A 15,985-nucleotide genomic window follows, 5' to 3' on the forward strand; every position below is an offset into this window, starting at 1 on the left:
AAAACCCAGAACTTTTGTTTAAGGTTTTAATGTTCTAATCGTATCTAAAGATAATTTTATATGAAGAGAGGCCTTGTTGCAAGTTTTCTAATTGCAGCACACCACCACACCACAAAGAAATAAGTCATAGGTTCATGTTAGAATATAATACTTTAATTCAGAAACTGGTACAAAATCTTACTCCTTCAAATGAAAAACTAAAGGCTCATTTTAAAACTGGAGGCTGAGTTCATTTTTCCCCCATGTGGTCATTCAGGCTTTGAAATCACTATTCACTTTTCAAGCATCAATACACTATTTTTATTTTCTTTCAGGCATTTATTAGGTGAATAGAAAGCCTGCAAGGACATGTTGAAGACAATATGTGACCACCCACAGAGTAATAAGCACCAAAAAACCTGAGAAAATAAATACTAAAATCTTCACAATATGCATATCTAAAGTATCATAATAGTCACAGCATCCACCTGAAATGACAATCAGAAACCCAACAAAACATAACCTTAAGTTTTATTATGAAAAGGCTTTTTTTTGTTATTTTTTTCTCTATTTATTTGATGTAGTACTTAGATAAATTGGTTACAGATGTGGGGCAACATTGAAAGTAGAAAATGATGCATTAAAAGTGTAGAAATTTGATTTTATATTCTCTTTGGAACTTTAATAAAAAGCCAAAATATGAGAAAGAAATATAAATACCTACATGTAAATAACCCATCAGAGAATTCACACCATAGTGTTTCTTCAACTTATATTTCATCTATTATCACTACAGAATTTTCAGGTTTTTTTAATACATGGCTGTTTTAACAATTCTATATCTATGTGTGTTTGACTGAAAAAGAAATGACATGTCCACTCTTCATTAAGAGATTTTTGTGTTTAGTTTGAGGAACTTTAACAGACCTCATTTGCTGTGGCAGAGGACTGAATTTCAGGCTATAAGCAAAACCAGCAGAGGGCAGAGCTGCTGACCAGGGGAACTAGTCTAGCTGGTGACCAGGTACCAAAGGTGAAACAGTAAATTCTAATGTATTCCACTTTGAAAGATAACTTATATATCCTCGCAAAACTATGCAAATAAATATATCCACATCCCTTACCTAACTCATTTCACAATGCAAATCTAGCCCCATAAGACTGTTTGAACTCACTAGTCATCTAGAAGTTACCTGCTACTTGGGATGGTGAAAGCCAAATGGTCAGACATAGTAGCAGGGTTGAGCCTCCCCCTCTCATTTGTAGCCTCTCCTTCCCTCTCCATCCTCCTTTCTATTCCTGGGTTTCTTTGCACCACCTGGCAAAGCTTCCGGTCTACTCTGCATTGCTTGGGCTCACTGAACTCCAGGGATTATGGCCTTCCAGGGACAGCATCTAAGGCACCGAGCGCTGCAGCCAGATGCCTTTCTTTCTGGACAGGGCAGGAGTGGGAGGAAGGAGGCTGAGTGGGAGAGGGAAGTCACTCTCCTTCCTCTGGTACTGTTAGGGATGCAGTCTTCCAAGCAGGTCTGCTTGCTCATTCAATATTTGATGGTGCCACGTAGGAACTTTTCCTTACCTCTCTCCTCCCACCCCTAGCCCCCTCCCCTCCCCTCCCAATCCCTGTCCCTCCGCCCCCATTCCATTTGCTAAAAAACTTTTTATCCAGGAGAAATAAGAAGTAGTTGTGTATATGTTTGGGGCGGGGGGAGCATAGGAGAGAAAGAGAAGGGCAAGGGGGTGCTGAAATTTAGGGGAAAGTGTTCAGTCTAAACCTTTTGTTTTATAATCTGTGCAATGTTTTCCAGCAAAATCTTTTCAGAAACACACACACACACACACACACACTTGTGTTCTCAAATCCTGAATTCATTCCTCCTTTCCATTCTTTTAAGCCCCTCAAAAAAAAAAAAAATCAGCAAAAACAGCCTGTTTCTCACTTCCTGGCAGACAAAGAACTTTATCAGGGTTCATTTTATACCCTTCCTCTATATTTTTCTCCTCAGCTCACCCTTAAAAAGATAGCTCCATTTGTTAGACCCTGAGGAAATTAAAAGATTTGTTCAAAAAGCAAATTTGAGCACTGGACCTCAAACAAAAGCTTGGTAAACTGTCCTTTCTGTTCAAGGTATGTGTATATATATATATATATAATATATATGTATAAATATCCCCTCTTGTCAAAGGGAGGGGAAAGTATTAAAGAGCATTTTCACCCAGCACTGCCTGACAGATTTTTTTTCTTTTTCTACTACCTACCTCTCCTCGTATTGTTCTCTCTCTCTCTCTCTCTCTCTCTCTCTCTCTCTCTCCCTCCCTCTCCCCCCCCCACCCATCCCTCTCCTTCGCTCTCCCTCCTTCCCCCCTCCCTTTTTACTTCCAACCTGGCGGCAGCAGCTGCAATCTGGATTCTATTTAGGAGAATTGGGGGAGGGGGCAGGGGCCGAGAGGGAGGGGCGCCTGGAGGAGAGAGACCCCCCGGCGTCGCCCACCTTCCCACGCCCGGCCGTGCTTACCTGCTCTGACCTCCCTGGCTGAGGAGAGGAGCGTCACGGCGAGGGTTGTCAGGGTGAAATCCCACAGCCACCGTTTCGTTTTCCACCTGGAGGACCACGGCTCCATGGTTGAGCCCTTCTCCAACCCCACAAACTGCAACTGCAGAGCAAGGTCGTCCCTTCCAAGATCTCGCTGGTGTTAGCTACACAGCCATTTGGGAAGGGAGAAGATTTAAAAAAAAAAAATAAAGTTTTCTTTTTCTTTTTTTTCTTTTCAAATGTAATGCTGTGCTTCCTTCCTGTTCCTCGGCCTCCTGCCTTCACTCTGGCTTGGTCCCGGGGAGCGACCCTCAGTTCTGTCCTCTCCCGGGCCCTGCCTTCACACTGAAGGCCGATGAGGGACTTCAACCAAAAAGCCTAGAGCCCGGCGTACCCCTAAAGGCTTCATGCCGTCAGTGGGCCGGACGAGAGGCGCGCGGCAGCCCCCTCCCCCGCCCACTGCCCTCCCCGCCCTCCTGCGCACCCCACCCCTCAGCGACCCGGGGCGAAACGGACTGGCAGGCTCAGGGTCGGGCCCAATCACACGCTTTCAGGGCCGCCCGAGCCCGCCCTCTCTCTATCGGTGTGCCCAGCCCACCGGCCACCCCCCATCTCCCCTTGCCTCTACTCCCCAAAACCCCTGGAGGAAATGCCCAGGGATCTCGGCGGGACGCATGCTTGCACTTCTTGCACTTTGGGAATGAAAGGGACTCCTGGTGGTCCGGGGGCGCATGGCGTTGGTCCGGAAGCTTCTGTATTTCAATGAAAACAGCTCTCCTGGTCTTGTACCACTCATCTGTATGCCGGGCTCTGTCTGTCCGAGGGGGGAGGGCGGAGCCACCGCGCTACGGGAGTCCCGGACTGCCCGCCGCCCGCGCTGCGGTAACCTTACCCTGAGGCCTCCGAGGGCTATGGGACCTGCAGACTCAGGGCATATTCCCTGCCCGGGGGAAAAAACGTCTTTTTATTCTTTAATCCTACAACCAGAAAGGATTGAAGGTGAGGTGAGGGGACCTTGGAGGTTCAAACCCATGAGCTTGTAGGTAAATCCTCATTGGAGAGACACCACCGGTAGATTTCCCAATTCAAAGCTGAAACCCAGCCGTAGGTACATCTTAAAGAGTGAACTGTACTCCGAAAGAGAACAAAGATATTTATGAAAGCTGACATGTAAGGGCTGAGTAATTCAATTTCCTGGCTGATTCTGCCTGATCCCTCATGCAAGCAAGCCACTGGGAAGAGACACACACACACACACACACACACACACACACACACACACACACACACACACACACACACACACACACACACACACACACACACACACACACACACACACACACACACACACACACACACACACACACACACACACACACACACACACACACACACACACACACACACACACACACACACACACACACACACACACACACACACACACACACACACACCGCCAAATGCCTGAAGTTTCTCATGAGGGTCTGGGCCTAGCCTTGTGTAGAAACTAGGAAGGAAAAACGTGGTCACTCCACAGTAAAAGTAATGTCTACTTCCTCCAGCCTCCAGGTAATCCTCTTAAAACTTGGAATTGAGTTAGCCTGGTCATTTTTTTCTACATTTAAATGAGCCCATTCCATTGAAATCTACAGCTATTTCTCCTAAACATTGAAAAGAATGCCTCATATTGGACAGCAATCAGAAGAGTGTCCAACAGGATGCTGACATATATTAGCCACTCGGTAAAGATGCACAGAAGTGAATGAACACCCCTTGTCTATTTACAGAGGAGACTGGAAGGCTTGTCTAGGACAGCCTTTGAGTTTTTAAGACATTTGAATGTGTGAGGGGGTTTCTTCAATTCAGTTTAACAGACACATAATGTTTAATTCTGTATTTGCCTCTCTAATCATTAGGACCTCGCTTTTTCCATTCATCTCCAGCATATGACTCATTAGATTATTCAAAGCCATCCATATGGCATAAGAGTTGGGGAATAGGCAATGAAGTGATTGAAAACCAAATGGAATTCCTCAACAACTGGAAGAAAGACATTTTAAAAAGGGAAAAAGAGCTGGAATTATCTTCTATAGAAAAGTCTTGATCTGTGATCAAGAACCACATATTTCTAATCCAATTATCAGATTAGAGAAATATGGCCACCTTTTCAAATTAGAACCTCACATTGTAAACATCATTTACTAAAATAAATCAATACCATATTACATTTGAACTCAGAATATGTAATATCACACTAAAATCTCTGCACTGGAAATATAGATCAATTGACCATCTCTTTTTAAGTTTATCAATACTTTAAATTGAAATAATATCCCTTCAGAGCATTGTAAGAAAATGGTGAGTACAGTCTGTATGATACTGTAATACATCTATACAATGATGTAAATACATGAAGGAAAGTTGTGACTTTTTTCAGTGCATAACAAAATTAAGAAGATGAATTTTTAAGCCTATGTAATAATAGTCTTGATGTAGGCACATATTCTGTTTTCATGTTCAGTAGAAAAGAGGCTGATGTTCTGTTATAAGGGACAATTTTTTTTTTTAAATAAAGGATTATGTTCAGGTTCAGAGTTCAAGGAAAAAAATGGAAGCCCTGAGAGCCACCGGAGTAGTCTCAAGGAGTGGCTGGCCAACACTACCAGACTAGCGGGCACCTTCCTCCTCATCTTTTTTTATGCCTCAAAATGTGCACAAAGAGAAAATTTGTATGTGCTTTTAGTTTCCAAACTTTTGGAAACTTAACTTTTTTAATTCCTTGTATATGTGTCAAATCGTTGTCTAGGTCTTCTCTTAAAAATAAAGCAATGAAAGGGTGAACAAATGCAGCAGTGATACTAATTAGACCCTACGTTGGAAACAAACTGTGGGGGTCAAGAGGGAAGAAAAGTAGAAGAAAACAAGAGAAGATGTGAGACTGTTCATAAAGAAATATACTCATTACAGGTAATCCCTCTGTACATCACCTTTGCAATAACAACAACAAAAAACAATGAAATTAATGCAAGTTGAAAAATACCTATGTGTGAAGTTGTCAGAATCTTAATTCAGTAGCTAGGGAGAGTTACAGTGTTGGCCTCAATTTGTAGAGCTGACACTCCTAGTTGTTTATAGCTGCCCTGATGTATAAAATACTCCATGCTCTGATACTGTTTTAGAAGATAAGAGATGATGCAGTCATGGTAGCAGGCTCTACTTTCTGGTTACATCTCAGACCTTCTCTGTGCCTGTGAAAGGATCCTTTCAAGCAAAGCACCTCGGGTGAATAGAGTTATTACTACGTTATACTCTTGTACCCTGTGGTCTAAATTCCTCGGGACATTGCCCAACTAAGCATAAGCTGGGTCTGAATTAATACTTGTGGAAGGAAACATAGGAGATTCATGGTAAGGTATAATTATGTCTAACTTCTGTAGTCTGTAGCAAACTACAAGCTATAAAGTCTCCCAGAAACCTAAGAATTGACAGAGGAATTCAAAGAAAGGATAGAACTGTACAGTAAAAGTGGAAGAGGGAAACCAGGAGAGAGCCATCTCCACTGCCTTTAGCCTCATACTGGGGGATTTATTTCAGACAGTTTTCCCTAAGTTTGCACACATAGATTTAACATGGAATCGAATGTGACAAGTACCTTGACGCAAGTTGGCATAATTTGAAGTTCAATCATGTGTGTTTTGTCACATTTAAAAAATGTCAATGAGACACATTTATTCAGCTTTAGAGAATTGGATGATACAAGTCTTATTTAAAAAAAAAAAAAAAAAAAAAAAGGTGGGGCTGGGGATATAGCCTAGTGGCAAGAGTGCCTGCCTCGGATACACGAGGCCCTAGGTTCGATTCCCCAGCACCACATATACAGAAAACGGCCAGAAGCGGCGCTGTGGCTCAAGTGGCAGAGTGCTAGCCTTGAGTGGGAAGAAGCCAGGGACAGTGCTCAGGCCCTGAATCCAAGGCCCAGGACTGGCCAAAAAAAAAAAAAAAAAAAAAAAAAAAGGAGGAGACAAGGAGTTTCACCCAGTGGTAGAGTGCTTGCCTAGCATGCATGAAACCCTGGGTTTGATTCCTCAGTGCCACATATGCAGAAAAAGGTTGGAAGTGGTGCTGTAGCTCAGGTGGTCGAGTACTAGCCTTGAGCAAAAAGAGCTCAAGGGGGTTGGGAAGATGGCCTAGTGGCAAGAGCACTTACCTCATATACATGAAGCCCTGGGTTCGATTTCCCAGTACCACATATATAGAAAATGGCCAGAAATGGAGCTGTGGTTCAAGTGGCAGAGTGCTAGCTAGTCTTGAGCAAAAAGAAGCCAGGGACAGTGCTCAAGCCCTGAGTCCAAGCCCCAGGACTGGCAAAAAAAAAAAAAAAAAGAGCTCAAGGACAGTGCCCAGGCCTTGAGTTCAAGCTCCAGGACTGGGGGGTGGGGGTGCGGGGGGTGGGGTGGGGGAGGAAAAAAGCAAGGAGGGGGAATCAAGTGAAAAGCAGTTCCCTTTGTATCGATATTTTAAAAATAACTATTAGTCTATATTGGTTTTCAGAGAAAATAAGGTAATAACTTGATAATAGACTGGGACATCAGAAAAGTTGAGTGTTCTAAACAATCTTCAGAGTTTGTGGAGCTTGATTAAATATTGTGAAAATCACACAAGACCCCTTTATTTTCATATATTTAGGGGTCGAGTTTAGTACTAATGTTTAAAATACAGAGACCTGAATCCATTGGAGGACTGAAGAGCCATCCATGGCATATGTGCCTAATACAACATTAAAAAAAACTGAAGCAGAGAAACCTATGCAATAATCCTTAAATTATTGCAGGATCAATTAGGGGAAAGAAGAACATAATTAGGTAACAAAATGTTAGAAGTGGTACGTTATTACACCATTAAATGAGAAATAATTGAAGAAAGGGGTGACTTGGTACTTATCAGCCACGATAAAATATTTTCAAGAAAATTTCTTTTGAATGTGATCTTTATCATACTGCATTTTATGGTTTGTCTCACGTTCCATTTTCTTAAGCCAACTATTTCAAGGAAGGGATAACTAAGCACTTTGCTATTCATTTATACTTTTTCTGTTACACGTTTTGTTTTTTTAAAGTCTCTTTTAAAGTGAAATTAGTCTCTCATACCTCATGTCACAGATAGCACAGGTGTTTCTCTCATGTCACAGATAGCACAGGTGTTTCTCTCCTGTCTAGGTTGAGAGAAGATCTGGACTGTGGGCCTTTCTCATCCAGAGGCTCTATTAAAAGAAGCAAAGGAAAGCACATTAACTGTTTATTGAGCCACATTATCTAGAAAAAGGAAGTGGTTCAGAAAATCACCTAACTATAATGTTTATATGAAATCCAGTTACCACTTGAATAGTATTTTCTTGATTCATATTGGCCACCCCTAAAAAAGCAATGCTGCTTAAGATAAGGTTATTAACTTATTGAAAGGTATTATTGACTCATAAAAATTTATTCATAACAAACCAGGCCTGATGTACATGTAATCCCAGATGCTCAGGTGGCAAAGACAAGAATCAATCCTGAGATATATATATATATATATATATATATATATATATATATATATATATATATTTGTGTGTCCCTTAATTGAAAAAAGTATTGAAAACATATTTACTCATGAAAACTATACACGTTTAAAAATTATCTTCATTAGAAAAAAATGATAATATACACTTTTCCTTTTATACAACTCCTTAACAAATAAAAAGCAACACAATGTCAAATACATCATTGCATTTTCTAAAATGACCAGACTTCTCTTTTCCAACTCCATCAAATCTTCTTAGGCTGATCCACACCAACTTTATTTCAGAGTATTGGAAACTTTCATTTCCAAGCAATCATATGCAATTAGACTATGTTTCGACCATTTGGACTCATTTAATTCTAAAATCAAATGCACATACTCCAAAAGTTTGAAGATTCATGTAAAACAGATGAGTGAAGCCTATGCATTTTTTTTATTTTTACATAACCGTCTTATATATTCCACAGCAAAAGCCAAATAAAAGATTTAAGGCTGGTGAATATAGTTAACTATTGAAATGGATCTGATTTTTAAAACATCTGCATTGAATAACTTCAACATAGTTTATTTTGCAGATTCTCAGTGTTTAATAACCCTTTATATTTTCTGCCAGCACTGGTATAGTCAAATTATTACACATTCAAATACTGGATAAACAATAGATAGTATTTTAAAAAGTGTTCACAATCTAATCTACAAACACTATAAATCTTTTGGATAAAAAAGTTTGCAAAGTAATCAATATTTAATCTAGAACATTTTTTGCTTAAAAATGGAATCTGCTTGTTACTGGAAGGATATATTTTTATTTGTAATACATAGTAGATTTGCTTTTCTTTTCTGGTTAGTCTTCATAACATCTTCCTGAGTTAGGAATGTAGCAATTTGAATACTTTCATTTTCTGGTTAAATTCTGCAACTTTCAAAATTCAAATTAGGAGTACAGAACTTGATGAAATGGATAGAAAATATTTATGGTGGATATTGTCTTTGTAAATCATGCTTCTGTATATATGCACATTTGGGGGCTTGAACCCAGGGCCTGCTATTGTCCCTTAGGTTTTTCACTCAAGGCTGGTGTTCTAATACTTGAGCTATACCTCCTCTTGTGGTCTTTTGCTGGTTAACTGGAGGTAAGAATCTCACTGACTTTCCATCCCAGGTGGCTTTGAATGACAGCTCTCGGGTCTCAGCTTCCTGAGTAGCTAAAATTACTTGTGACCCAACTGTGCCCAACAAAAAGATAATATTTTTGTAATATATTTTGTGAAATATAGGTTATCTATTAATATGAACAATATCCCAAAGTACTATAAAGTTTTATTAAGAGTATATAATGTCAGAACCATGTTTAGAGCCTGAACATTTAACTATGAATATAGTTAGAGAATTAAATTTTTGAATGTATTTATATTTTTTTAAATCATCATATTTTTTAAAGACAAATAAGCATGAGTGGTTTTTAGTGTAGTACCAAGCTTCAATTTCACTCTAGTCTGGAACTTAAAATTAATCTTAAATGGTTTGACAAAGGGAAAATTTCACCAAAGTTAACTTCAAGTGATTCTATGTTTTCCAAAAATAAGATGGAAACAAAAGTATTCCAAGTCTTTACAAGGAAAAATATAAATAAAAAATGCATTAATATTTTGTAAATACCCAGTTCATCTTGAAAATCATAAGCACTACACACACACACACACACACACACACACACACACACAGAGAGAGAGAGAGAGAGAGAGAGAGAGAAAACACCACATTCTAAACCAAGACATTAAAACTTTCAGTGGAACATAGGGTTAAGTCTTTAGAAAACATTTTTTTTCTATCCTTCAAATTCATTCTGAGCTGTTATCTCCAATGTCCTGCTTTCCCCTACATTATGCTCTGGGTGTTTGACTTTGACCTTACTTGTCCTTTTAAATTGTGTTTGAAGCAAAAAATACAGCCACTGGAAGTTCATGTTTCCATTTGTATTTTAAAGTATGGGTTCATTAGCTCTTAATTGCTGTGTCCCTAAAACTTGGGCCTAGATTGGAGCCTCTAGATGAGAAAGGCCCACAGTCTCAAGCTTCTCTCAACCTAGATAGGAGAGAAATACCTGTGCTATCTGTGACACTAGACTGCTCAGATGCAGAAAATCAATACATATTCTGTTCAACAAAATAGGTGGAAATATTAAATGAAATTAGGGCTCATAACTTCAGAAGGATCAACTTTATCACTACTTGTCCTATTGAACTCAGATCTCTTCTTCATTCCTAGGATCTCATGGGCATAAAGACTCCCCACAGCATTTCTTTATGCTCGCATGAACTTTAATTTTGACAACTGCTAGTCATTGCTTTCTGTAATCTCTATGATTTTTCTCTGGCTCATTCCAGTAATTCAGAAACTGCACACTTCTTAATACATTTTGATACATGGCTAAGGATGGAGGGGAGAAAATATCAAAGAATTCATCTTAGGACTTTCAGCTTTTGAATTGCAAATAATCTAAAGGTACTTATGCTTATTACAGGTTAATAAATTCATCTTTGAGTAACAACAAAATGGTGTCATTAGTTATGCTTGATACTATATCACTTACATAACTAGTAAATTCACAATTATTTGAATAGAATATTAGATCTTTAGCCCTACTTGTATTTAAAAAATATTCTATTATTAAGTTAATTAAATATCTGTGGAAGAATTCACTTCCTCTAACAAGTCTCGATTTGCAAGAAAATTTTACAAAATCTACATTCATTAATACAGTCTTAAGTACAAATTTTCTTTGATATTTTATCAAATAAAAATAAATAAAATGACAATTGGAAATATTTTAGCCACATACACATACACATACATGTAAATGAATAGAATCAGTAATTTGATGGGTCAAATAAATACCTTAATGAAAGGTAGAGAGAGGTAGATAGATAGATTTATGATATTGTTTAGGAAAAATGATGGTACATATTTTGTTTGTGTTGTGTTCCTAACAACAAAAAAAGTTGATATTTTTATATTTTAGCAACTTTGTCTATTTTCTATAACACATCATATTTTTTAATTGTGGAAAATTGGGGCATATTCATGAAAAATAGCTTTCTGGCCGTCTTTTGTGTGTTATAGGGACATGTTTAATTCCATTTTATTCCAGATAGACAACTAATTTATTTTCCTAAGTCTTGTATTGCTCATTTCTCAAAATCTCAGGAGTATAGAGCTGAATGTTCTTTCAAGAAAAGCAGGCAGCATGGGAGAATATTGTACCCTTCAAAGCAAAATACTAAGGAATTAGGAGACAGAGACAAGGAGAAACTGCATAGAGACAGGAAAGAGGACATGGGTGGCAGCCTGTAGAAAGGAGAGCTGCTAGAGGCGGGAAGAGTCTCCTGAGACACTGATTCAAGAAGGGCATTGCAAGCCAACTTATTATTTAGGAGCTTGCGACAACTAAACATTTCTCATGATCCTGGGAGACCCAACTAGCAGGCCTGCGTTCACAGTGATAGCAGATAGGGTGTCACTCCTTGAACTGCAGTGAATTGGACTTTGGCTAGAGCTGAAATGTAAAACATGAACACATTCACGTGTTGGGCTCCTATGGTGGTGGCAGGAAAATCTCTACACCGACTGGGCTCCTTAGGGCCTACGATTCTATTTCAAGAGAATCAAATCGGAAGCTGTAGACATCTTATACACTAAACTAAGAATGGGTCCCAATTCTCACCCCTGCTAGAGTCTTCATCTCAAAACCAACAGTAAGACAAGCCCAGATTTGAGGAAATACACAACTACAACAGGAATTAACCATAGCCATTGCTGAAGGCAATTTGACTCACTTGTCTTGCTGGCCATCTGTACAAATTATCTAAAATTCCCCAGTCTCTGTCAGTGATGGCATTGGTCTCAAAGCAGTAGCTTAGGATCCCAATGAGTTCTAGATGCATGTAGGATTTGAGTACCCATCCAGGGTCTTCTGAACTAAAAAGACAAGTTATCTGTCTCAAGAAGGAGGAGGTAACAAGTTTGATAAGAAATGTGCTCACTGCTTTATATATGAAACTGTAACCCTGTACATTACTTTGACAATAAATAAATTGTTAAAAGCCATTCTCATTCCAAAGAAACAAAGTATCCGCCCATAAAAATTACAAATTTCAGCCAGGTAAAAGAGGTCACTTTCTCCCAGAAGCTAGAAATAGTTATACTTAAAGTGTATTTGATTTTGGTACCCTGGGTATCTGAATTAGAGAAGGGAAGGGAAAGGAAACATCAGAATAGTGACACAACGGGTGAACCAATGCAACAGCAATACTTACAAGACAATATGTTGTAGACTAACTGTACAACAGGAGAAGGGGGGTTGGGGAGGAGGGAAGGTGGGAGAAAAATGAGGGAGGCAGGGAGGAGGTAACAACTTGCACAAGCAATGTTCTCACTACCTTATCCTTCTGTACATCACCTTGACAATAAAAATAAATTACAAAATAAAAAAAGAGCAACGGTAAGGGCCTAGACACACCAGGTGAGAATTTGGAAGTTTCAAGCCCTTCCCCTGGGCCTTTTCATATGCATCTCTTGTATCTAGCTGTTCCTCCATATGCTTTATAATAAATGAGTTGAACTCAGAGTCATTTACTCTTAACAAGTTAGCTGAACCCAAAGAAAGGGTTGTAGGAACCCCAGAATCATAAACAAAAGTTAATTCACAAACTACCTCATGCAGCTGGTATCTGATTAGGAGGCCTGAGAATTGTAGCACTCAATGAATGGGATCTGATGTTATCCCCAGACAGATAATAGCAAAAACGAGTTGAAGTGTAGGATACTGCCTTGCCTTCCACTAAAGAACTAGTCATTTACTTCATGTGTTTGCGGGAAATATCTGCATATCTGCTGCCCTACAGGTTGTGTTGCTTGAATATGAAAGTGGAAAAGAAGTTTTCATCTTCCTAGCTTTGTCATCGATAAAATGTTATTATCTTCTTAATCATCATGGAAAATGACCTCACTAATTTTTTCAACACAAAACTTGTGTTCTGCCTTCTCCCATAGCAATTTTCTCACTGCTGTTTAACATTACATAATTTTCTGTTGTCTTTACACTCCTCACCTTGCATCTTTTTTTTTTAAATTGTCAAATTGATGCACAGAGAGGTTACAATTTCATACTTAAGGCAGTGGGTACATTTCTTGTACAATTTGTTACCTCCTTTCTCATTGCCCTCTCCCTTCTCCCCCTTTCCTTCTCTCCACAAGAGAAGTTCATTTGGTTTACACCAAATGGTTAGCAAGTATTGCTTTTGGAGTCTTTTGTCTTTTTATCCGTTGTCTCTCGATTTTGATATTCCCTTTCGCTTCCCTAGTTCTACCAGTATATACAATATACAGTGTATTCAGATGAGATATAGTGATAGCACGAGTACACCACAGGAAAGGGATACAAAAGGATCATCAGCAAAAGAAGCTACAGCTTCACATGGCTTGTTGAAAGTAATTACAACAGAGATATAACACTCGTTTCCATAAGATGGAGTTCAACCTATGCGTTCATAGGGGCATAGCTGTTAGGCTCTAATTTTTTCAAAGAACCAACTCTTTTTTTTTTTTCAGCTGAGATTTGCTTGCCCTGGGGGAGGTTCCTCTCTCCTGGGTGGCGCAACCTTCTCCTGGGCAGAGCTGGCTCTGGAATTCAACTCCATTTGCAGGTGGGAATTGGGCTACCTCTGTAATGGGGCTGTTTATCTTTCTTGGGAACTGTTTAGTTTCCCATCTGATTGTTCTGTGCCACCAGTAGCTGCTCACCGCTTTCAGTTTGATTTCAGAAATTCCGGCTGCTGGAGAGTTGGCAGCCGCAGTGTCAGTGGAGCAGGGCAGGGTCGGGTGGGGCACCTCTGGCTGACTTTACCTGAGTCTGTGAGCCTCAGCCCAGTAATGACCATCCTGCCTGGTTGGGGTTGGCTCTCACAATTCAGTCCCTCTTGCCCTTTTCAAAGATGGCCCCTTTGTCCTTGCTTTTCCCTTGCCTGCTTTAATTCCAGACTGGTCTGACCGGGTCTATACCAGTGTCAAAGATGGCACTTTGCTCTGGCAAAGGGAGAAGGGACAGCTTCCAGGAGCTGCTTTGTGGGCACCAGTGAGAATGTCTCACCTTGCATCTTGAGGTCAGTGTCAAGTGTTTTAGTTTTTTCAACACAGTATCCCCTTCCAAGTACAAATTAGAATATGTAGGAGTATTGTACACTGAGGCCTGTCCCAGTAAAATTTTGAGAAACTATCTGAAAAATAACAAAACAAAATTGGTTTGGGGACATGGCTCAAGTGAGAGTAACTGCCTGGCAAACACATGTCTATTGGTGCAAAACTCAGTTCTGCAAATAAAAAGAGAAACTTCCTTCTGTTATTTTCTACTGTCTAACATTTTCCAGATACAGAATTTTAATGATTTTCAAATCATTTAACAATTAAATAAGTTCTAACCATTCTGAAATATGGAGAACATCATCAGTTAAAAAAACCTAGAAGTTGTAGAAAGGATTGAGAGGTGATGATTATAATTAATTATGACAAGTATGTATCTCCCACACACCATCTACTGTCATCTTTGAAACTATAAAGACAATTTTAATATCATATCTTTGATGTTTTTATGTCAGCAGGTGAAGTAAAGATTTTCAAAAGTAATTAATGGATCTCCACTTCATGAGTCTTACTGACTTTACTGCCATTCTTTCATATTTTTGGAGAGACTGAATACTAACATGATAGAGAAAAATGCATGTCATGAATAAACAATAACAAGTGGAATCTGAGTGCTGAGAGCTTGTGAAGTCTATAATCCTAGCTACTGGGTAAGTTGTGATCTGAGTATCAAGGTTTAGAGCCAACGTGCACAGAAAGTCTGAGAAACTCTTATCTCCAGTTAGTCATTCTACAAAAGGGAAAAAAGAAAAAGAAAAATGAAAGTGGTTGTGTGACTGAGAGAGCACCAGCCCAAACAAACCTGAGTGAAAAAACATTGAGCAAAATACTGGGCTCTGAGTTCATATCTCATTATTAACTAGAGTAGAAAAAAAAAAGTAGAGCAGAAACTAATGGTTCACGCCTTCACTCCTAGGTACTCCGTGGTTGTGAGCTGAGGATCAAGGTTCAAAGCTAGCCTGCCTAGACAGGAAAGTCCTCAAAACTAGTATCTCCACTGACTACCCCAAAACAGGAAGTGGAGCTGTAGTTCAAGTGTAAAGTGCCATTCTCGAGCAAAAAAAACTAAGGACAACATTCAGGCCTCAAGTTCAAGGCCCAGTACCAGCGCGCGCGTGTGCGCACATGCACGCACACACACACACTAAATATATAAAATAAAGAACAAAAATGGAGTCTTTACATTTATTTCTTGCATGGAAAGCAAGAAATGTTTCTCCATTGTTTTTCATTGTCCTTAATTTATCATGCCATATTAAAATAATTCCTTGCTATAGCATCCAAAGAGAGAGAGAGAGAGAGAGAGAAAGTATTAGGTAATTCTTGCTATTTAGTCCATTACAATGCTTTAATATATATTTATATATAAAATATATTTAATATATAAAAACTTTTAGTATATATTATTTTACATTTCATAAATATGTAGCATGAGATCTGTGCATGTATATGTCTGTATATACCATTTATACACATATTATTAGTTCAGTTTACATATATACAAATATCTCCACAGAGGTCAATCTCAAATTGCTACCCTAGTTATTACATTACAAAGTTGGGCCATCATTGTTGTAGGCCAGCAATTCTTCATGCAATGTAATGTATAAGACTGGTGGATTGCATACTCATGTACCTGACACTAAATTTTCTTTGTTTCTGTGCAGCTTGTCTGACATAATATTATAGATACAGTGTTGACAGAT

General features: G+C 39.1%; 1 protein-coding gene across 1 annotated transcript in view; it reads right to left on the minus strand.

Moving 5' to 3' along the window:
- Window positions 1–2,938, minus strand: part of Col11a1 (collagen type XI alpha 1 chain) — a 179,974-nt gene extending 177,036 nt beyond the window's left edge. Inside the window, exon 1 of the mRNA XM_048352067.1 lies at window positions 2,496–2,938. Within this exon, the coding sequence (XP_048208024.1) occupies window positions 2,496–2,601 (106 nt within the window). The 5' untranslated portion in view covers window positions 2,602–2,938. The remainder of the gene's footprint in view (window positions 1–2,495) is intronic.
- Between the last annotated feature and the right edge of the window lie 13,047 nt (window positions 2,939–15,985).

Source organism: Perognathus longimembris, chromosome 7, assembly GCF_023159225.1.
Source record: "Perognathus longimembris pacificus isolate PPM17 chromosome 7, ASM2315922v1, whole genome shotgun sequence".
NCBI lineage: Eukaryota > Metazoa > Chordata > Mammalia > Rodentia > Heteromyidae > Perognathus > Perognathus longimembris.